Source organism: Carica papaya, chromosome 7 (assembly GCF_054855325.1).
Source record: "Carica papaya isolate Zhongbai chromosome 7, ASM5485532v1, whole genome shotgun sequence".
NCBI lineage: Eukaryota > Viridiplantae > Streptophyta > Magnoliopsida > Brassicales > Caricaceae > Carica > Carica papaya.
Genome location: NC_142315.1, coordinates 2,469,406 through 2,490,817, shown reverse-complemented (window position 1 = coordinate 2,490,817; position 21,412 = coordinate 2,469,406). Strand labels below are relative to the sequence as shown.

Below are 21,412 nucleotides of genomic sequence, written 5' to 3'. Positions count from 1 at the left end.
TGAGTCTCAACAGGAAGCTATGCATCTCCCATCTTTCCCTCAATCTGATCCAATCCACCTATCTACTTCTTTTCTGGTATGCAGGCTGCATATGGAAATTTTTTTTGATGGTTAGGCGTTAATAGGTATGATAAAGAGCTTATAGAAAAGGCAGTTCCCTGTCTAAAGGTGGTGGAGGGGATGGAGCATCTCAGCAGGATTCAATGTTTTCATACTGAAATTTGTTTTCTTCGTATTTATGATCTTCTCCGAAGTATATGAAACGAAGTTGCTTGTGTGCATTACAGTTGCTCTTCTCAAAAGAGTTGGATAAGAAGCTACTGAATAATTTGACACATTAACTATATCTAGTTACAACAATTATCCCACTCTGTTGTGGTATGGAGCTTCCTCCACTTCCAGCATAATGTCTTCCTTACAGAATGCGAGAGGCTTTTCCCGCTTATAGCTGATTACCATCTATTTATCTAACAAAAATCTTGTCATAGAGAAGCCAGCCACGGGAGAACCTCAAGAACATTATTTTGTAAAGAACTAAAATAAAATTACTCTAGGATCATTATTTTCTAATCCGGCTGATGAGGAGAAAGTGCAAAAATTCAAACCCCGCTGTTCAAGTCAATGAATCCAGTTTCAGGAACTTGAAGATCTTTGGTAGCTTGTCAATCAGATGGTCCAATCATTTTCCCTGGCACAACAAGACTATCAAAATCTTCACTTGACAGCACTCCAAGTTCCAAAGCAGCTTCCTGCAAGATTTCAGTTTTGTTTAGAATATGCCCCTCCAGACATCAAAATGAATCCAACGATGGTGTTCTTTAGCTACACCAGCAATTAGCAACTACGGCAACGAAAAAGTACATGAATTTTGAGTACATGAATTTTAAGTCTTCCCCAGCACACGCATGCTATAATTCAGTGTTTTAAGAAGAGGGAAGGGTAGCCTATCAGAATTGCTTCACATGTGTCTTAACAAGCACAGGTATCATGGAATAGTTTCGCTTACGCACAGTTAACAATTTAATAAATGCCAATCACCGGGTATCCAAAAACTGAACTGCATCCTAGAATAAAATAGAGAAAGAAGTTTTACCTTCAAAGTAGTTCCCTCTTTATGGGCTTTTTTGGCAACTGCTGCGGCATTATCATAACCAATTTTCTGGAACATAAAGAGCCCAGATGAGACATTATCTCAGAGCAAAAAATTTGGGAGGATGTGAGTATTTAAGTGTTTTATAACTTACTGGATTCAATGATGTGACGAGCATCAGAGACTGCATTTAGATGCAAAAATGTCAGAGAGTCAGCAAGAAACTACCAGGTATACTGGTATGCATTGCATAGCGCTAAGAGATTTTATACAGTCGATAAAAAGAGTTACGACCTCATGAAGTAATTTTGAAATCCTTTCCCGGTTAGCTTGAATTCCTCTGACACAGTTCTTTTCAAATGAAGCAGATGCATCGCCTAACAATCGCAGTGACTGTTGGTAAGGAAATGAAATGAGATGGAGTCAATAGATGATATCTAACTAATAGTATAATATGATATTAACATAGTAGTAACTAGCAAGAATAACCCAATCAGGTCTAAAAAATGCTTATTCAATGTATCCAATAATGCAAGATGAGAAGGAACTGATGATAATCATAAACTTGAACATTGTTTGAAACACATCCTAAGACCTATTTCCACAACAGAAATCTAATTTAATTCAAACTCCTCAAACCATGAAATGTTTACCAGGAGGGCTTTCCCTTCAAATTTTTACAACTTCCTACCTTTTAACTTTCCAAAATAAAAATCACTTGGACAGAAGCACTTTTCCTGATCAGTACACATCACCGCAAGATTTAGCAACCAGTCACTAACAATATGGTTTGATCATTGACCCAAACAATTAGACAAATGCTATAAGGAACTTGAACTTTGGAATTGCATAAAGCTACTTCTCCAGTGAAGATCGAAAATGATAATTGTTACTCATAAAAAGAACATACATGTAGGAGAGCACTGGCAATCATTGGTTTAAATACATTCAATTCGAAGTGGCCATTTGACCCGCCCACTGTGATGGCCATATGGTTTCCCATGACCTGCAAGGAATATTAACTGCTATAAAAGAATGGTTTAAATTAATTGCATCAACAAGAGGCTATCTATTTAAAATTATATTTCATAAGCATTTTACTGACTCCTTCTAAAGATGCTTTCCAGTTGATCTGTATTGTCTTTGTGAAACAAAATTGAAGTATAGTTTACCTGAGCACAAACCATTGTTAGAGCCTCGCACTGTGTAGGATTGACCTTCCCCTGGAACAGTAAAAGCTTGATGAACATGATATAGATTTTCAGTAAATAAAGAAGAATGGACAACGTGGGATTATACAGGCATAATACTGCTGCCCGGCTCATTTTCAGGAAGAACAAGTTCGCCAAGGCCACATCTTGGGCCACTGAGGAAGGAAAACAAAGAAAGCAATAAGTACAGGGCAGAATAAAAGCAAAGGAAAAGTTTTTGAAATAATATAGCAAACCTTCCTAAAAACCGAATATCATTCGCAATCTTCATGAGGGAAGTAGCGACGGTGTTAAGAGCTCCACTACTTTCAACAAAAGCATCATGTGCAGCCTGGAAAAAGCATAATATTTCACCATGTAAAATGGTAAGCTTGCTCTCATATATAAGCCAGAGCAACTTCATTAATTGCCACCCAAACTATATTCTATATGAAAAGATGACAAACAAATGTGGTTAAGAGCCTAACCAAACTTTCGAACTTGTTTTCTGCTGTGACAAATGGTAAGTTTGTTTCTTCTGCCACTGCACCAGCTATCTTTACATCAAACCTAGATGAAGGTTGCACATTGAACACTGTTACAGCAATCAAGATACAAACAAAAAATTGGACAGAGTTTTATGCAATAGATGATATATCTGAGTTAGTTTGCTATGAGGCATGGAGATTTTAACAGAAAATGACAAGTAACTTAGTCGTAAAGAATTAGGGAAAACTCTCCACAAATAGCAGTAAGCTAAATAAAAATCTATGATTAATAGGTAATGACACAAAGGACCATGGTTTAACAATGATAAAGGATATACCAAAGATGATATGCGGGTACACAACTATAAAGACATGAATTTGCTGAATTGTGGAATTAAATAAATTGACTGAGTGATTTAGTTATAAAGAAGCTTAACTTGGGGAAAAAAGTATTCAATCGACCCTCTGTTAACTTTTTCACATAGCTATATTTGTCTCATAAGCGAAGTCGGCAAAATTGTTAGATAGTTGCTCACACAAGTCTTGGAGGAAAATCATGCAGAAGAAGTTTAGTTATTTTAGTTTTCTAAATAGATCAGGAATTTTAATTCTATCAAATTAGTACTTATTGCAATGGTCTGGTAAAATTTGGGATTATTAGGATTTTAAAAGTGCACCTTTCCACCTACAGTTTTGAAGCATCTGGTACAGCAGAAACAGAAATGAAAGGTAGACTGACTAGTGGCCTTGGATGTTTACACATCTTATGTCAATTAGTCAATAGACACAGACAGGCACACAAACATATGTGTAAGGCAATAGTGTCATGCTTAGATCAAAATATGCACATTATGTAGAAAAATTCCCATAAAACTCAAAATAATGTGTACCCTTTCTTTGTGTTTAATCCTGTCCCAACAGCAGTTCCACCCTGTGCAAGCTGCTCAAATGATATCGCCAATCCGTCAGAACCCAGAAATAATAGAAAACATGAAACTGAGTGATCTGTTCCAAAGTATGCACTTCAAACCTGATACATGCGAGGTAAAGTGACCATGACTCTGTCAATTCCATATTTCACCTGTAGACAAAGTGCTAACCCATTAGAAGTGATTCCCACGTGATTTCAAGTTTGCCTTCCAATCACTATGAAATTTGAAAGTTTCAAGAGGCTTACCTGTGTAGTGTAGCCACTAAACTCTTGACCAAGAGTCAAAGGTGTTGCATCTTGAGTGTGAGTCCGGCCAATTTTAATAATATCTTTAAATTCAACAGACTAGTGATGACAAACCAAGCAAAAAAATACCCAGTGAGTATGTGACAGAAGCGAACTTTTAAAATGGATTATGTGCTAATGCAAATAAAATGCCAGCTGCCAGAGACCAGATATAAGAGACAAAAGCATGTGCATCAAAAAGGAGTGCGGCACATGATCAAACTAGGAATGACAGACCTTCAACAAAAGTAACAGCTAAAGAGCTCAAAAAAAAAAAAATAATAACCATAAAACTCTCATCAGAAGAGGAAAAAAGAGTGTAAGGAATGGCTATGTAGATAAACAAAGTTGATAGTACAAATGTCTTGGACTTCCACTATATTCCTTGTTTAACTATTTTTAGTAAGTTGCACAATAACTAATCAGGGATATAAATAGAAATGTATCAAACCTTTGAATGCAGTGAAGTGTACAAATGTTTCAAATTCGGTATCAATCTTGAATTAATTTCCATGGCAGCTGCAATGTGCATTACCTAGATAACCAAGAAAAACATACAAAATAAACAGCTAGCATAAGATCTGTGCCACCTGGTCATGTTAGCAAGGAAATTGCACTATAACAGTTTAGTAGACAGGTAGCCTATCAGTTTCAGTAACTATAACTGAAGCATGAAAAGTGAATCAATTAAAATGAAGAATTTATTAGTCAAATAGAAGCCAACTTACAGTTGGGAATGTGTCATTAGAAGACTGTGATCTGTTCACATGGTCATTGGGGTGCACAAATTTTTCTCCACGCTTGTGCCCAAGGATCTCAGCAGCTCTATTTGCAATTACCTGGAAGTCCATAATAACGAAATAAATGAAACTATAATATGTATGTGATGATTAAAGGTTTCACCCTTAAATCTTTAAGTAGACAAATATTATCCTAATTTATCCTATATCAGGGAGGTTCTAATTCATAATCAAGAATGGCAGTTCACAATCATATAGATTTAGAAAAATAACAACCACAATCATAAAGTTGTCAAAAATTGGCAAGAGAATATCAATGTACTTCATTCATTGCCAATTTTATATCGATAAAGAAGTATCCATTATAGGGTGTCCACAAAAACTAATATGATTTTTTTTAGACAAACAAAAACTAGTATGATAAACATGAAACTATTAACCGCACAATAATTCTAACTAAAAAAGAAATAAAAATCCTCAAATATAATAACTCTATACTAATAACGCTATACTATTTTAGAAAACTACGCTAAATGAAGAGCAAGCAAATTGATATTATGCTTGTGCAAAACTTATGCCTAAAATAACCACAGTAAACAACTTTACATTTATATCTCACCATATGATACTGAAAACGTTAACTTCCTCAAATTTATGAGAGTCATGTAAAGCATGGGAAATGGCTTAAAATTCACAGAAGGCTTAATATATAGGAATACAACGAAATCAAACTCACAAGTATACGGTGAATTTCTGAATAGGTAGGAAACTTTAAGTTTCAAACTTATAACGCCAACAGCTATGCCAGCAACATAAAAAGACAGATGAAGACTATATGAGGAACTCAAAAGTACTGACCTCATTGGCATTCATGTTACTCTGAGTGCCACTGCCAGTTTGCCAGACAACAAGTGGAAAATGATCGTTGAGTTTCCCCTCAGCCACTTCTTGTGCTGCTTGCATTATAGCTCTTGCTATTGAGGGGTCAAGACCGTACTCCAGATTCACCTGCACATATGAAATTAAAGACATAATGTTCCTCCAGACATAGAAACCATAAACAATCACCATGTCATTAAGTGAAAAAAGACAGCATATTAACATTCCACAAAGAGCTGAAAAGAAGGCACCTCAAAAACTAAGCGTTGATATAAAATTAATCATGAATTTGCATTGATAATGCAAGTTTTATTATCCACATGAGAAGGAGAAAGAAAGAGAGACAACCTTAGCAGCACATTTCTTGAGAATGCCAAAGGCACGAATAATTGGTTCTGGCATTCTCTCACGTTCACCGCCGATATTGAAATTCTGCAACGATCTCTGAGTCTGAGCTCCCCACAGCCTGAAATGCTCAACGATGAAATAAATTATTTGGTGACAATAACGAGAATAAAAATTAGCAAAATAAACGTTGAACAACTCTTCGTTATGGTTGATTATGCAAATATTTCGGAAACTTCTAATGCTATCCAAGACATGATGAAATAGGAGAAGATTAAAGTAGAGAATGATGCATCTTGTAATATATCGAAAGAGAAAAGAGAAAGATCAAAGGACCAACTTATCGGAGGGAACAAGGATGGGACCAAAAGTGTCTCTCTCCTCCCTAAACGACGTCGAATAGGATCTCCAACAAGTGACAGAACGCAGCGCCCTTGTTGTGGATCCAGCCGAGAGCCGCCGTGCCACAATATACACTGCCATCTCTTTCCCTACCAAATCCTGAACCAAATAAAAACATCAGATAGTTATTACATAAATACAAATATTTATCCAAGCAAGCATATAGAAATCGTGTGTATTTATATATATATATAGATTGATACACATGTAATGAGAGAGAGACAGAGACGAGGAACCTAGTCAGTATACTGGAAATGAAGGATTTCAGGGATGGCGACGAAATTGCAGAAGCCAAGCTCCGAGATAGATGTAATGAGTTGATGCCGGGCAGCCGGAACTATGGAGAAATTTCAAATTCAGACCTCCTTGGGAATTTCCATGCGATGGCTCGTGGGTCATGGCTGCGTAAGAATAACGAATAATTGGTCATAGCTAGCAAGGTGACGAGGATTACTGGCTTTATTTTTTATATTAATTTTTTAATCCAATTAAATATATAAAAAATTTATAAAAGACCAAAAATAAAATTGAGCTTTCAAACATAAATAAAAAAAATAAGAATAAGCAAAAATTCATTAGTTTTTTTATCCAAACAAAACTCAACAACATCAGTTCGAACCATACCGTTGCATACCTTATAATTTCAAATTATAAAATACTTAATTTTTATCATAATTACAAAAAATACCCTTCCTCTTTTTATTCAATTACGTAAATATCTTTATGGCATTTATTTTTTTGCTTGCTAGTAGTTAGAAAAAGGCACAAGAAGCAAGACCGGTTAAGGAACCTGAATGTTTGGTGTCCGGTCGCGCCTCCTCCTCCTCCATTTCCAAGCACACAGACATCAACTCCTGATCTCCTTCTTTCTCTTACCTTGTTCACTCTTCCTCAAACGGCTCACGAACACATACGTTGAATCTCTGTTTCTCTCTCGCTTGCGAAGTCGACCCCATCGAATCAGCTCTCAGCACCGAGTTCGAAGAGTATCGTAGCGCAGTAAATTCTCCTTGCCTGTAGTATGCTCGAGATGTTGCTGCAAATCTGCCAGTCCTGTTGACATTCCCGCCCCGGTACTGGTTTTTGGTTTTCGATATCGAGAACTTGTGATTGCGATTTAAAAAATACGGGAAGGTCTGGAATATTTTCTTTTGTCTTGTAGGTTTGGTATTTGTGTAATTGTCCGATAAATTGTGAGGGTATTTTTGTCATTTAACCTACTCCTCCTAATTGGAATTGGGGCTGCCGAGGTGGTCCCCCCTCTCTCGCCAGCGGACAGGGGGAAGCACACAATTTTGCTTCTCGATTTCTCAGTCTCCTCCATAGCTGCTGTCTTCAAATACCGAACTTTTAATTCACTTCCTTCAACTTTCTCTGCCATACTCCTCATTTGATTGCACTTTCATTTACTTTATTTATCCTAATCCTTCGACTGTTTCGCTTTTCTGCAACAAGCCCAGGGATGAAACTTCGGTTCTTTTGTCACATTGCATGATTTGTTTAAGAGTATGATTTTAGTTGTTCGAATTTTATTATTTTGATTATTGTTGTTATTAATTTTGTATTTATATTAAGATTTTTATATAAAATTCTAAGTTTATGATGTGTCAGAAGTACTTTTACTTGTTAGTGGTCTTAGAATCTCTGTAAATCTGTGGCCTAAAGAGACATAAGACACAATTCATATTCATAGAGTTCTTAATATATAAGTTCAGTATTCCCTCGATTCTATGTAAACTGCATTTATATGTTTTTGCTTCAGGCACTTCGTTTAACTGTTTTTATCGGCTTAAGTCAAAGCTTTTAATCTATTTTCAAACTGGGTTTATAATAGAATTACCATATTTTCGAATATTGAAGAGTGTATACGTGATCAAAAGATACTAGAATGCTGAAATTAGGTCTTTTTTTTAGTGGTTTCTATGTCAATCTTAATGCTGGATTGTTAGTTAAATTTTGTTTTCTTTTTGTGAGTCTTTACTCTATTTTTTCTTTTATATGTTTGGTTTCTGTTGATGATTTCTGATTATATTCGACCGTGTGCAGGAACAGACCTGTCTTTTTAGGTTTTTCTTTTTATGAGCCCTAGAACATCCATGGCCAATCCCTTAAAGAAGCTAGCATCGTGTGTTATCCTTGATCTAGATGGTACACTACTCAATACAGGTCAGTCTCTGCTTTTATTCAATTTATTGTGCAATGTTACTATCACAGTGAAATCTGGATATTAACTATTTCCTAGTGTGCTCTGCTTATAGGGCTAGTATTTGTAATGTTCAATGCTGATGTTTTTTTTTTTATCGTTGGTTAGGAATGATGCTTCTTTTTACTGTTCGTTCTTTTTCTCTTACAATGATGAATCAGTATGTTTCTTGTTCCTCTATTATTTTTCCCTACCTATTGCTTTTTTTGTATTCTTGCAGATGGCATAGTAGGTGATATTTTAAGAGGTTTCTTAAGTAAATATGGAAAACAGTGGGACGGAAGAGAAGCTCATAAAATAGTTGGAAAAACACCAAAAGAAGCTGCAGTCGTTATTGTGGAAGAGTATGGGCTCCCATGTCTAGCAGATGAGTTTGCTGCAGAAGTTTACCCATTGTTTTCTTCTCAGTAATTTCCTAGACCTATATTTTGTTACTTTCATCTATCCTGCTATTTGCAAATCCAAAATGACTTTATTGAGAGGTTTATCTGACATTGATGACTTTATTGAAAGTTCTTGATGCCCATAGATGTTTTAGATTTTATCTAGATGGTAGATTCTATTACGAAAGATGGCTTTAGGAATCTAAATATGTATAATTGTTCCAGAATATAATTCCAAAAGGATGGTATTTAAAAATAAAAATAAAATTATCAATCTCATCTAAAGAGGATGGAATTTTTGAACTTGGGGGTGGATGCTGAAAACAAGTTGAGTGTCTTTATTTCAACCGTGTCTTTTCTGTGATGATGTTCAGACTGCTGCTATGATATGCTAAAGCTGTGAAAAACTGTTTATGAATCTCATTATAGGTTATGCAACATCAAAGCTCTTCCAGGTGCTAACCGGTTAATTAAACATCTTAGTTGTAATGGCATACCAATGGCATTGGCTTCAAATTCTTCACGAGCAAGCGTCGAAGCCAAAATTTCTTATCACCATGGTTGGTTTCTTGGAAATTACTACTATTTTTATCTCAGGTTTCTTGGATTAATATAGAGCAAAAATCATATTTGAGCATTTTTGGTTCCTTTTTTAGGGTGGAAAGAATCCTTCTCTGTCATCATTGGTGGTGATGAAGTGACAGCAGGGAAACCATCTCCTGAAATGTGAGATACACCCGCATATAGTTGATACCTCTTTGACTATTTTGACAATCTTTATTTAGGAATGATCAAATTGTAATGTTTGAGTTTTCCAACTTAAGATTCCTGGAAGCTGCTAAAAGACTAAAAAAGGAACCTTCAAGTTGTCTAGTAATTGAAGATTCTATGTAAGTGAATTCAACTTTTACAGTGTGGCTGTCTTTGATCTGTTTGCAACATGAATTTAAATTAAGTTTTGTTTATGATCCATATAAACATGCATAAAAAAGATCTTCAAACACCTGACATTGGGGTGTTGACTATGACAGTCCAGGTGTTACTGCTGGTAAAGCTGCTGGGATGGAAGTAGTTGCTGTACCTTCAATTCCAAAACAAACTCACCTTTATGAATCAGCTGATGATATACTCAACTCTCTGCTTGATTTGCAACCTGAAAAGTGGGGCTTACCTCCATTTAAAGATTGTAAACCTCGAGGACCTCTACCATCTAGCAGTTATTTTGGTTAAATTTTCACTGTGCAATTTTCGTCAGAAATTTTGATTAATGATTGCAGGGATAGAGTGTACTTTGCCAATAGAACCTTGGTATATTGGGGGTCCAGTTGTTAAAGGATTTGGCCGTGGCTCCAAGGTACTTGGGATCCCTACAGGTGAGTGAGAAGTCAGGTTAATTACTTAAGAGTATTTTTCCCCTTTTTCATTGATCATGTAGAAAAGGATTTAAAGACTTCTTTTTTTCACTTTTTGAGCAAACTTTTTATGTTTGTTTGATGTTGGAATTCTGAAATGAAAATCACAATCTATTTAGTTGTTGTAGCTTGCATTGGATCTTTAATTTTAGCTTAAGAGGTAGCTTCCTTTTCTTCTTCTGTTCTCTTTCTTTGGTTTCATTTGGATGGAAATGATGGCATAGCTATCCATGGTAAGGCATATTAGTAGAGCTAAGAAATGCTATCAGATACTTAACCTTTGAAGTTTCTTCTGATTTGTTTTTCTTGAAATAAAATGTGTATATCAGAAGTTGCTTCTGATTTAAACAGAAATTAGTTGGATGGTTAATATGTTGTTATGCATCATCTTTATCTCCTGTTTTGCGGAATAAGTATGTTCCCTATGAATTTTGCTAATGTGTTTATAATGTGGTTCAGCTAATTTATCGACGTCTAATTATGCATCTCTCCTGAGTGAACATGTATCCGGAGTATATTTTGGTTGGGCTGGATTATCATCACGGGGTGTTTTTAAGATGGTTATGAGTATTGGTTGGAATCCATACTTCAACAACACTGAAAAGACTATAGTAAGTTCAGATATTGAATTAGATTGTCTGGTCTCCAAGCTCTTTTTTTTTGCTTCTTACATTTATTTTGTGCGATAGGAGCCATGGCTACTCCATGAATTTGAGGAGGATTTCTATGGCGAGGAGCTAAATCTTGTAATAGTTGGCTATATCCGACCTGAGGTATTACTAATGGTTTTGATTATGAGTTTAAATTTGTATATCATGCTAATCCTTTGCTTAACCAAGTTGTAAGGTATAAATATCAATAAAATTAACTTGTTTTCCAAATGAGGCAGGCTAATTTCCCATCCCTTGAGAGCTTGATAACCAAGATTCAGGAGGATAGAAGAATTGCTGAAAGAGCCCTTGATCTGCCATTGTACTCCAAATACAAGGATGATCCATATCTATTGAGATGTTCGGATAGTGATTGTAATCATTTGTGAGATTAGTTTTCGAGTCTTTAGAGAACTTTTACCAGACACTCTCACTGGATGGACCTGTATAAGATGTGATAGTGCAATATTCTCGATAAGGAGAGATTTTCGTCTAGTCATATAAACACTGATATGTGGAGTCATCGCCCTTTTAAGGCAACAACTTAGATCTATAATTATGTCATGATTTTAAATCAATGAATAAATTGAGAGATGTAATTGTTGTCCAATCAATTACTCTTTCACCTTGCTGATGCTTAAAATTGCTCTTATTTTGTGCCTCAAGGGATTTTTGAGATTGGTTCCCCTCATTCAGCCCAATTCAGATTGAAGGATTTACTATTTGAATCGCCATAGCATGATGATTTATTTTGTAATAGTTCATTATTGTAAAGTCCCGGAAAATTCAAAAGGAAATAGATAATAACTTGAGTGCGAAAGTAAAATAAAAAAGTTAAAATTTACATTTTTTACACAATAACTTAAAAGTATTAAACATTACGAAATTTATTTTTTGAAAAAAAACATAATAAATAAGGAAACAAACGGAAAATAGAAAATATCTAGCATTTATTCACAATCTTCTTGCGGATCGGGTTTTAGAACCTAGTACTCTTGATTTGAAATGGTTAAATAAAGTATGAGTTATACTAGTTCAGTAAGGATATCACACTATATCACCGACACAAAAATAAAAGTTGGTATAAAATAAAAAACTATTAATGAAGTATTAAATTTAGTAAATTTATTTATCAATAATAAAATTATTTATCGTTCACTTACTATAGTGGAATTTATGAAAACAACCTGTAAGAACAATAATATCATACAGATCAATATTTCATGCATAATCAGCCATCATAGTATATATTATAAATCCATATTCATTATTAATAAACCCAACAATACTTACCACTCTTTTCACCAGCTTACTGGTATCCATGGGGTTTCATAGGGATGCCCTCGCTACACATGAACCCTTTCTTTATCATTCTCAATTATGGATTGTTCCCATACTTCGTCTGATATGAGTGCCAATTTATCAAACTTCAATATCTCGTCCGGTATGAGAGTGAAGCGAGTCGTCTCCATACTCCGTTCTGTATGAGCACCAAATTATTAAGCCTCCATACCCTATTCGGTATGAGACAACATTCACGGTAGGGTTCCTTATGTACCAACTCCGTCCACCATCTCTCAGCATATCCAGTAAGACTGCATTTTCATATAATTATTTAATCACACAATTTTTTTACCGTTTAAACTTTATTTTTTCCGATTCAGCAATAAACACATAAAATAAACCATGCATGCGTTCAAAATCATAAAATGAATAAATAAGATACCATCATGTAGGTAAACTGTAAAAACAATCAATAACAGTAGTGGGTAATTTTCGGTTCCGGCTACATTAACAATCCGTAATTAATTATGCATGTTTGTAAAAATCGTACAAAATACCACATTATTATTTATTTAAATTTTAGTTTTATGATAGAGAATAGGGTGAGAGATCCTTACTTGATTTGACGTCCGAAAAGCTAAACTGTTTACTACACCTATAAGCGGTCCTTGGTTTCCCTAAATTTTTCTCTGAAAACTGAAACACGCTAATAATACCTACAAATGTTTCAAATAAACCCAAAATCAGTCCCAAAGCCCACTCAGCCAATTTCGAAATTTCAGCACAGCGGCTCCGCCGTGCTTCAGCGACAGCACCACCGCGAGTGGAGATAGTCCGCTTCAGGTCAGCCGTTTTCGGCCATTTTCGGTTGATTTTGCATCGATCCTTCCGAGAAGATACGTTAAAGGGTCTCGGTTGCCTGAAAAAATACGAAAAATCGAAACTCACTAGCGGCGAGACTCTCTGGTGCGGCAGCTCCTTCGGCTCACGTTGCGGTTGAGTGTTTTGTTTCGGTCAACCTGTAGAAAAAAAAAACATTGATTACAACGGTGGAAAAATTATACGAAATGGGAATTGGGAAGGGTATCATCAGAGGTATTTTGTGAAATTTCCCACGGTGGCGCCGCCGGGCTTCATTGGTATTTTTTGGCCAATTGGCCAGTCTTTTTATTCCGATTTGGCCATGAATGAGGTTAAAATTGAATTTCATGCAAAAGAAAAAGTTTTTACTTTTTTTAGTGGTTGGAAAGGGTTCCGGTGTGGCGGTCGGTTCTTCGACGGCTGGGTTGTCTTCTCCGGTGAGGAGTTCTGGCGGCTAGAGTTAGAGATTGGTGCGGATGAAGGTTATTTATATCCATCCGCTTTTAATCTGAGCTGTCCCTCACGTTTGATCTGAACCATCCGATTGCGATTAAATAAGGAGTGAATCTGGATCGTTCATCGTGATCCAATCTGAATCGTCCATCACAATTCATTATGAACCGTCCGATTGTATTTAAATCTGTTCGTTCGATCGCGTTTGGGAGGGAGCGCATCCAGGTCGTACGTGCGCACGGGAACGGACCTCAACTGTTCGATCGCAGGCACGCAGATCGCCCACATGGCCTCTGACGTCAACGTCTCTACCACTTGGCGCGTCCTGGTTGGTCAGGGCTGCTAACCGGACGTTTGACGTGATGAAACTTCACAAAATTGCGTTTCGGGTTATGTTTTTCGATTTTTCTTTTAAAAATACTTACAGAATCTAAATTTTCTTTTTTTTTTAAATTATTTTCAATTTAATTCTCCATCAATTTTATTTTATTTTTATTTTAAATAAAATAATAAAGATTATATTTATCTTTTGTTTAATTTAAAAAAAAAAATTTGTGGGTGTTACAATTATTTTGAGATTTTGTAACTAAATGATGAAACAAACTTGTAACTTTAATTATTGAGATCGATTTTTGAAATGCATTTACTATTTGTCTTTTTCCTTGTTACAAACAATTATATCTGCAAAGTATACACCAACTTTTGTAGAATATTAAAACTCAATAAAATAATACTTATGTTGTATTTTACACTATAAAAATAGATATTTTTATAACATAATTTTATCACCTTTTCTGATTTTGTATCGCAAATTATTGTACATTGTCCAAAAATATCTTTTGACTTGCATAAAAATTCGAGTCATTCATAAATATGTATAGGTAATTCGGAATATTTATAAATGCATTTTGAGTACCTAAAATATTTAAAAATGAAAATTTAAAATAATATTTCTTTTTCTAGAATATATTTTTTGGAGAAATAAAAATTGAGAGATAAATGTTATTCCTGTTGATATTTCTAATAATTTTTTTTTTTAAACTATAAAAAAAGTGTCCCGTGTAAAATTTTGCACCGAAAAAAAGGTAAAATATCAGGCCGTACAATTCCGGTAATAAAAATTTCGGAAGGGCCCGAACATCGTCACTCTGCTCAGCAGCTGCTGAAACCTCCAAAGCTGAAAACACTACTTTTGGCGGCAACTTTGGGAACTTCTTTCTTTTTGAAAGCAAATGGGAGAAGAGGAAGAGCATCCTCCAGAAATTCAACAGCACCAAACAAATGATTCATTAATCGAAATTATTGAATCCACAGATACAGCACAACATAATCAGCAGGAAGTGTACTCATGGCCCTCGATGAGGTTTGATGTCCCTCCGCAGAGAACCTTCCATTTCTTTCAACAGTTCAGGACCGTCAGGAACCCTAACAATTTCCTCAAAGGCGTCAAATGGTGCGCAGTTGTTTTTTTTTTCTTTACTTCATTTTTTTTTTCGTTTCCTGAGTTTCTGGTTTTGAACTTTGTGTCATGGTTATCTGTTTGTTAGGTCACCAGATGGATCGTGTTTTCTCACGAGTTCAGAGGATAACACTTTTCGCGTATTCTATTTGTAAGTTCGTTGAGCATCACTAGATAATTTGGTTGATTTTGATATCTGCTTTGTATTTTGATAGTGCTTCTTTCGTTATTGATATCTGAAATGAGGCAACAGTCTTCTTAAGAAATGCAAGAACAATGAAATGGTTTGCTTTTTGTGATAATATTGTCTTTCTGCCTTGTATATATTGGATATGGAATGTTACGTCTTTACTTAGGGTTTTTTATTTTCCTTAATCAATTCTTCATCAGGCCAGAAAGTGGAAGCACTGGTTATGTTAATGATTGTTCCGTACTCCCTGAAGAAGGTTAGTCTGATTTTACAAGCTATTTATCAAAGAGTTTATCATATTTTGCCATAGATTCTAACTGAATTACGTCGTAACATGAAAACTAGGAAGGAATAGTGTTTATCTCAAAAAATTGGAAGGAATAGTGTATAGCTGCAAACTTTTCTTTGCATGGTATTCGGTCTAAGAGTGGCAGTGTTCACTAATCAATGTCCATACTAACCTGATTAAGCTACTTTTCTATAAGCTGTTCAGTTTGGTTCTCTCAAATTTTTAAAAATTTTGCTTTTATTTATGATAATCGTATATGGTACAGATTCCTACACTGCAAATCTTGTTGTAAATGAAGGAGAATCTGTCTATGACTTCTGTTGGTACCCTTTCATGTCTTCATCAGGTGTGAATGTGATCTTTCTTAGTCTAAATAAATGCAAATGACCTGTACATTCAAATAACTGAATATAATTTACGCTGACTGGAATTCAATGAAAATTGGTCGGCATTTCAGACCCCGGAACCTGTGTATTTGCAAGTACTACTCGAGACCATCCCATTCATCTTTGGGATGCTAATTCTGGCGAGGTACTGATTCTTCTTTCCCCTCAATTTATTTTTTTTCTTCGCTTTTTTCCTTTACAGATGAAATAGTGATATTCTGAACTCTCAATTGATTTTTTGGCCTTTTTTCTCTGCAGAAAGTGCATGGGCCTTTCTTAAGCCTTTAGATTTTCTTTATGGATTCTAGATGGCTATTTTGGAAATCTAGTATATGTTTTCAACATTTTTCTGCTCCTTTAATTGTTTTTAAATTGCTCTGTCATTTCACTGACACTCACACTTGCAGCTGCGTTGCACATACCGGGCTTATGATGCCATGGATGAGATCACTGCTGCATTTTCAATTGGGTTTAATCCTGCTGGCACAAAGTAAGCAAACTTTATCTGAAAAAGGTTAACTCGTTTCATATTGCTATAGTATGAGTTAGTTGTGTATTGCACCCAATTTTCAGTTTAGTATGGACAGATATAAGAAAAAGATAGTATGTTTCTTTAAAATTGAATATGAAGTATTGGATCTAAATAAATTCGATAATATGTATGTCATTAGATTTATGTCAGGAATCATAATAGGATCCAAGACAATCTATCTGTGCCCAAATGGTGCATGACATTTATTATGAATGAATTTGGTCATTGATGAATGTGTTATTCCAATCTGAAACAAATACCATTACCAATATTAACCCATAGTATTCACTCTTATGATTTTGAGCTGTCAGTATTATCTTTCAGGAGTTATTTTGTAAATGATAAGTTTTTCCTTAATAGAAAGTTCCCTTAGAGAGCTTCTCTATATTTTGAAAATTGAAGAGCACTTATGCTAGAAAACTTTTTCCATAGTGCTTTTTTTTATGTTTTCATATATCTTCTGTGCAATCAACTGGCTCATGGGTGGGATTTCCACATCATAGGAATAGTCACCAGTTGGAAGGTAGTTGATGATCCTACAATTTTTCTGTCCTATTTTTCTTCAGGATATTTGCTGGTTACAACAAATCTATTAGGGTATTTGATATACATCGCCCTGGTAGAGATTTTCAGCAGTATTCAACAATTAAAGGAAGTAAAGAGGGCCAAACAGGTATTGTTTGGAGTCTACTTCCTCAAGATGGGTTAGTGGATGACTAACGCAGAAGGCTCAAGTATATTCTACTCTACTGCCTTCTGTTTTGGGGCTATTATATTGGCTATTGCTTTCTCCAACTCTCACTTGAGGTTTTCATAAGTATATCTGGCTCTGCTGGTTTCTGTTTCACAGGTATTATATCTACAATTGCTTTTTGTTCAACTCAAACTGGAATGCTTGCTGCTGGTTCTTACAGCCAGACAACTGCAATTTATAGGGAGGATAATATGGAACTCTTGTATGTTTTACATGGTCAAGAAGGCGGTGTTACACATGTAAGCGAGCATGTATGGTCATTCTTTTGGATCTCATTTTACAATGAACCAACAAAATGTATTTTCCTTTTAGGTCCAGTTCTCAAGGGATGGAAACTATCTGTATACTGGAGGTCGAAAGGTAACATCTGTCAATATGTTTGTTGCTATCTGAGGAAGAACTTTTCTTTCTTTAGATTTTAGAAAAAGAAATTCCTTGATAGGTTGTCAACTTTAGGAGTGTCTTATCTGAGGAACTCTGTCAGTTAGCATTTGGTGGTAGAATTGCTACTTTATTTTCGTGTCATCAAAGAGGAATTGAAACTAAATATTTCACATAATAGCTAACTGTTATGCCTATCTGCCAAAGAGGAAAAATATCTAAAATGTGTTCAATATCCGGTCGTAAAGGACAAACCTTTATTACTAAGCCCTATCCATAACTTTTTTAAGACAAATTACACATGGGTAATTGATGTGTGGGGATAATTATAAGTGGGTTCATTATTTTCATAAGTAATATTTTAGTCAGTCTATAAACTAAATTTCTTTCTTGAGTTACTAATTTGCTCAAATATTTTCTCGTGCACACTTTCAGTTCTACATTTACTTTTGCTTTTTCTTTATTATAGAAACTAAAATTTGTGTTTTTACAAGCAAAACAGCTTACTATGTCGTTTTTTATTAATAGTCATGTGTTTAATATGTCATAAATATATTTTAACATCAGTTAAAAAATGGTTCAAATTGATATGTTTGATATGTTGGGACTACATTATTAATTTTGAAATTGTAGTTAAATCTAAACTTCATGTAATCTACTCCTATTTCTACCAATCTGCTAGAAGTAAGGTTTTGATTTACGGCAGCAGGGGATTTCTGCTGCAGTCTTTGTTTTCTGTTCTGACCTACCAAAAATTCCATAAGGTTTTAGCAGATGATTTTGCATGCTTGCATTTGGTGGGGTAGGGATGGTTCAGTTAGGTATGTCTGTTAATTTTAACACGTGCAAACTCAATCTTATACCACCTAAAATGATGCAAGTCACCTTAAAGAATTAAAAGAAATGATGATCGAATCTGATCCGCATACCCATTTTCTTTTAATGTTTTTAAAGAGAAGAGTTCATAATTGCATGGATAATGGATACAAGAAACCAAATTTTTTGTTCACTTTTGTCATTGGATCACTTAACCAACTATTTCAAGAATACCAGTTGGTATTGTTTTAAACTAAGGAATGGCGATATGGATACATATCATATTTATAGCAATATTTGCTGGCAGAAATCAAACAGATCCCCAATGGATGAGGCAGTGAGCTTTAATCCTACAATCTCATGAAGACAAGTTAAAACTTTCTAATCCTAACCCCCTAAAGTTTCCAGCCTTGCCTTTTGATTACCCTCCCCCCTATCACCCACCTTTGTGTGAGCTTCTTTTATTTACTTGCTAATTAATGGAAGGAGGATAGGACTCCTGTCTTGGAGCAAAAATTACTCTATCTAATGTCATATGCAATTTTTTGTACAGGCTTGTGGTTATTGACCATAATGCTCATTTTCTCATGAGCTCTTCAGATAGTTTGATTGCATGCATTACCATGCACTGTGAATATGCATTTTCTGACCCTGTATAGACTTAATTGTTTTCAAATTCTTCCAGGATCCTTACCTTCTATGTTGGGACTTGCGAAAAGCAGTCGAAGTAGTGTACAAGTATGTATGTTTAATGTTATCTTTTAACTAGTTTTTCTTTGTCAAATATGAACTACTATGATTTAATAAATAAGGCAAGTTGAAAGCCAATGCGGGCATAAAGCAAAATTTGGAAGCTTGAGCAACTAAAAGAGCTGAAACCTAGGACAACCTAAAAGTTAAATGGGATCTAAAAGAAAGCAAAAGTCATTCTTTAATTGCATTTAATATCTTGCAAACTTTAAGTTAAAACTAATGTCTGATCTTCGTATTAAATGCGGAAGAGTGCGTTAAATGGCATTTTCTGGCCATTTGCAGCTTGCACATGGCACTCCAAGCTGCATATTTTTAGCTTGCTAAAATAGCTTATTTGAATAAAGGCATTGACAACAATGAAATGCCATGTTTCTTTGTGTTGGTAGGTTATATAGATCTGCCGAGCACACAAACCAACGAATACTGTTTGATATCGAGCCCTGTGGCCAATATCTTGGCACTGGTGGTCAGGTATCATTTGAGTTTTCTACAATTACTGTAGCACAATAGAAAATGATAGCTTTATCAATAATTAACTTTGTTTGCTTTCCTTTTTGCTTCCAACTTTTCAAGGATGGTCTTGTTCATATATATGATTTACAAACTGGGCAATGGATATCAGGCTTCCAGGCTGCAGCAGGTAGTGGGCAACATCTTTTAATGATTTTCTTGATTATTTTCTCACGTTTTCCCTTTAGTTCTTCAATGCCTAACATTTTGCTTCCATTATACACCTTGCAGACACTGTTAACGGTTTTTCTTTCCATCCGTTCTTGCCAATGGCTGCCTCATCGTCAGGACACCGAAGATTTCTTATTCCAGATTATGGCAGTGAGGATTTGCATTTGAATGGTATTTTCTAACGCTCTATGCTTCAAAATATTTTCTGTAGATGATTTTAGTATTTAAGATATCTAAACTGTCTCTAAGTCTTGGACAACCTATTTTTGTCGAGTTGCACTTTACAGAGATGTCAATTATGTTGTTTATGGTAATAATTTGATGGAAGTGTGTAGACTTTTTTCCAATCCAAGAACGTTATTGTCGAGGACTTGAGAACTGATCTATAGTTTTGGCATTGGATAAATGGAAGCATGGAACTTTCTGGTTTCTAATGCTAGCCTGCTATGACCTTCATTACCTTAAAACAACCGTATGAAAAAATAATGTTTTATTTTATTTTCTTCTAAAAATGATGGGGCTTTCTTTCAATTTGTGGACACTGTTGATGAGAATTATCAGTTTAAGGAACTGATAGAAGATAAGTTACCACAAATTCTTTTCTTTATTGGGTTATTTCTTGAAGTTTCATCATCTAGCAGTGAAACTTCAGGAGTAATCCCTTCACTGGACATAAAAAACATAGTCGCTTTCATATGATACCCGCATATATAATCCCTTTAAGGATGACACTTGTGGCTAAAGTTTCCAGTTTACTTTGCAGTAAATTATCATCGAACAATGATGATTAATTGATTAACTGAAATCATCGAACAATGATGATTTCAAGTTTCAGCTTTGAAGGTTCAGTTTCTCTTTGGGTATGATTAATTGATTAGGTGGTTGTTATTTTGTTGAATGACAAAATTCCACAGCAAGAAAATCATTGATATTAAGATAGAAGCCATTCTTTAGCGAAACGAATGCATATAAATCATTTAACAAAGTGTCTTCCTCTCTTGTAGGCCATGAAAACTGTGCTTCTGTTTGGAGCTTCTCCTTGGCTTCCATGACGAGTGATTGTGAGGGGAACAGGGGTGATATTGATGGGCAACTCGAACAATGAAGCCTGCATGAAAATGCTTAATAGCTGCGATACCATTCACTCTTCGGATACAGATTGCAATTTTTTCTCACAAATGATTACAACAAGCTTCATTTGCCTATTTATTTGTACAATTCCTTATTCAACATAAATGTAACTCTGAACTCCTTGATAATTATTTAATACAATATAAGGCTTTCTTGTTGCCTGTCATCAATCTTTCTTGCATCTCAAAAATCATTGTAAGAAATCAAACACCTCGACGAAAATGAGAATCTGTCCAAGAGAAACTGTACTGTTGTTCAAGAATCTGTATAGAAAAATGCCTTAAGAGTATTGGTATAGAAAATTCTAGGACAGAATGTATGACAATTAGCATTAAGCTTGTGGATTATAGTTTTTCTAAATTATCAAGATAAAGTATATTATAGTTTTTTCCTAAAATAATATCCAACTTTTTCCTTCCTTTGGTTCAATTATGATCGAATTAA

At 35.0% G+C, this 21,412-nt stretch overlaps 3 protein-coding genes across 9 annotated transcripts; 2 read left to right on the top strand and 1 right to left on the bottom strand.

Annotated features, from left to right (window-relative positions):
* Positions 1–305: 305 nt before the first annotated feature.
* LOC110817866 (fumarate hydratase 1, mitochondrial-like) lies at positions 306–7,282 on the bottom strand. The gene is made up of 19 exons (XM_088206778.1): positions 7,141–7,282; positions 6,587–6,751; positions 6,289–6,449; positions 5,952–6,069; positions 5,583–5,732; positions 4,713–4,823; positions 4,436–4,519; positions 3,946–4,044; positions 3,799–3,849; positions 3,659–3,708; positions 2,769–2,850; positions 2,538–2,632; positions 2,390–2,456; positions 2,263–2,313; positions 2,001–2,096; positions 1,385–1,483; positions 1,245–1,274; positions 1,094–1,159; positions 306–749 (listed from the first exon to the last, which is right to left on the bottom strand). The coding sequence occupies exons 3-19, from the start codon at positions 6,429–6,431 to the stop codon at positions 663–665; spliced, it is 1,479 nt and encodes a 492-aa protein (XP_088062904.1). The 5' UTR covers positions 6,432–6,449; positions 6,587–6,751; positions 7,141–7,282; the 3' UTR covers positions 306–662.
* On the top strand, positions 7,282–11,641 carry FMN/FHY (riboflavin kinase/FMN hydrolase). Of its 5 annotated transcripts, XM_088206780.1 has the most exons (12): positions 7,292–7,423; positions 7,513–7,856; positions 8,397–8,516; positions 8,774–8,960; positions 9,366–9,496; positions 9,593–9,662; positions 9,761–9,826; positions 9,968–10,122; positions 10,214–10,309; positions 10,808–10,959; positions 11,038–11,121; positions 11,238–11,641. In XM_088206780.1, exons 3-12 carry the CDS (start codon positions 8,429–8,431, stop codon positions 11,385–11,387), a joined length of 1,179 nt encoding a protein of 392 aa, XP_088062906.1. In that variant the 5' UTR covers positions 7,292–7,423; positions 7,513–7,856; positions 8,397–8,428; the 3' UTR covers positions 11,388–11,641. The 5 variants fall into 5 exon arrangements, with proteins under 5 accessions (XP_088062909.1, XP_088062907.1, XP_088062906.1 ...); XM_088206783.1 differs by lacking the exon at positions 7,513–7,856 and having other exon boundaries at positions 7,282–7,423; positions 8,403–8,516; XM_088206781.1 differs by lacking the exon at positions 7,513–7,856 and having other exon boundaries at positions 7,283–7,423.
* Positions 11,642–14,684: 3,043 nt separating this feature from the next.
* On the top strand, positions 14,685–21,138 carry LOC110817805 (Transducin/WD40 repeat-like superfamily protein). 3 transcript variants are annotated; one of them, XR_015813017.1, is made up of 15 exons: positions 14,685–15,049; positions 15,144–15,206; positions 15,446–15,501; positions 15,800–15,880; positions 15,992–16,065; positions 16,328–16,410; positions 17,019–17,125; positions 17,303–17,445; positions 17,519–17,566; positions 19,089–19,141; positions 19,543–19,627; positions 19,730–19,796; positions 19,898–20,008; positions 20,601–20,697; positions 20,842–21,138. XR_015813017.1 is itself a non-coding variant. In XM_088206779.1 (14 exons), the coding sequence occupies exons 1-14, from the start codon at positions 14,829–14,831 to the stop codon at positions 20,940–20,942; spliced, it is 1,287 nt and encodes a 428-aa protein (XP_088062905.1). In that variant the 5' UTR covers positions 14,686–14,828; the 3' UTR covers positions 20,943–21,138. The 3 variants fall into 3 exon arrangements, 2 of the variants coding, with proteins under 2 accessions (XP_088062905.1, XP_021902199.1); XM_088206779.1 differs by lacking the exon at positions 20,601–20,697 and having other exon boundaries at positions 14,686–15,049; positions 17,525–17,566; XM_022046507.2 differs by lacking the exon at positions 20,601–20,697 and having other exon boundaries at positions 14,688–15,049.
* The last annotated feature ends 274 nt before the right edge of the window (positions 21,139–21,412 follow it).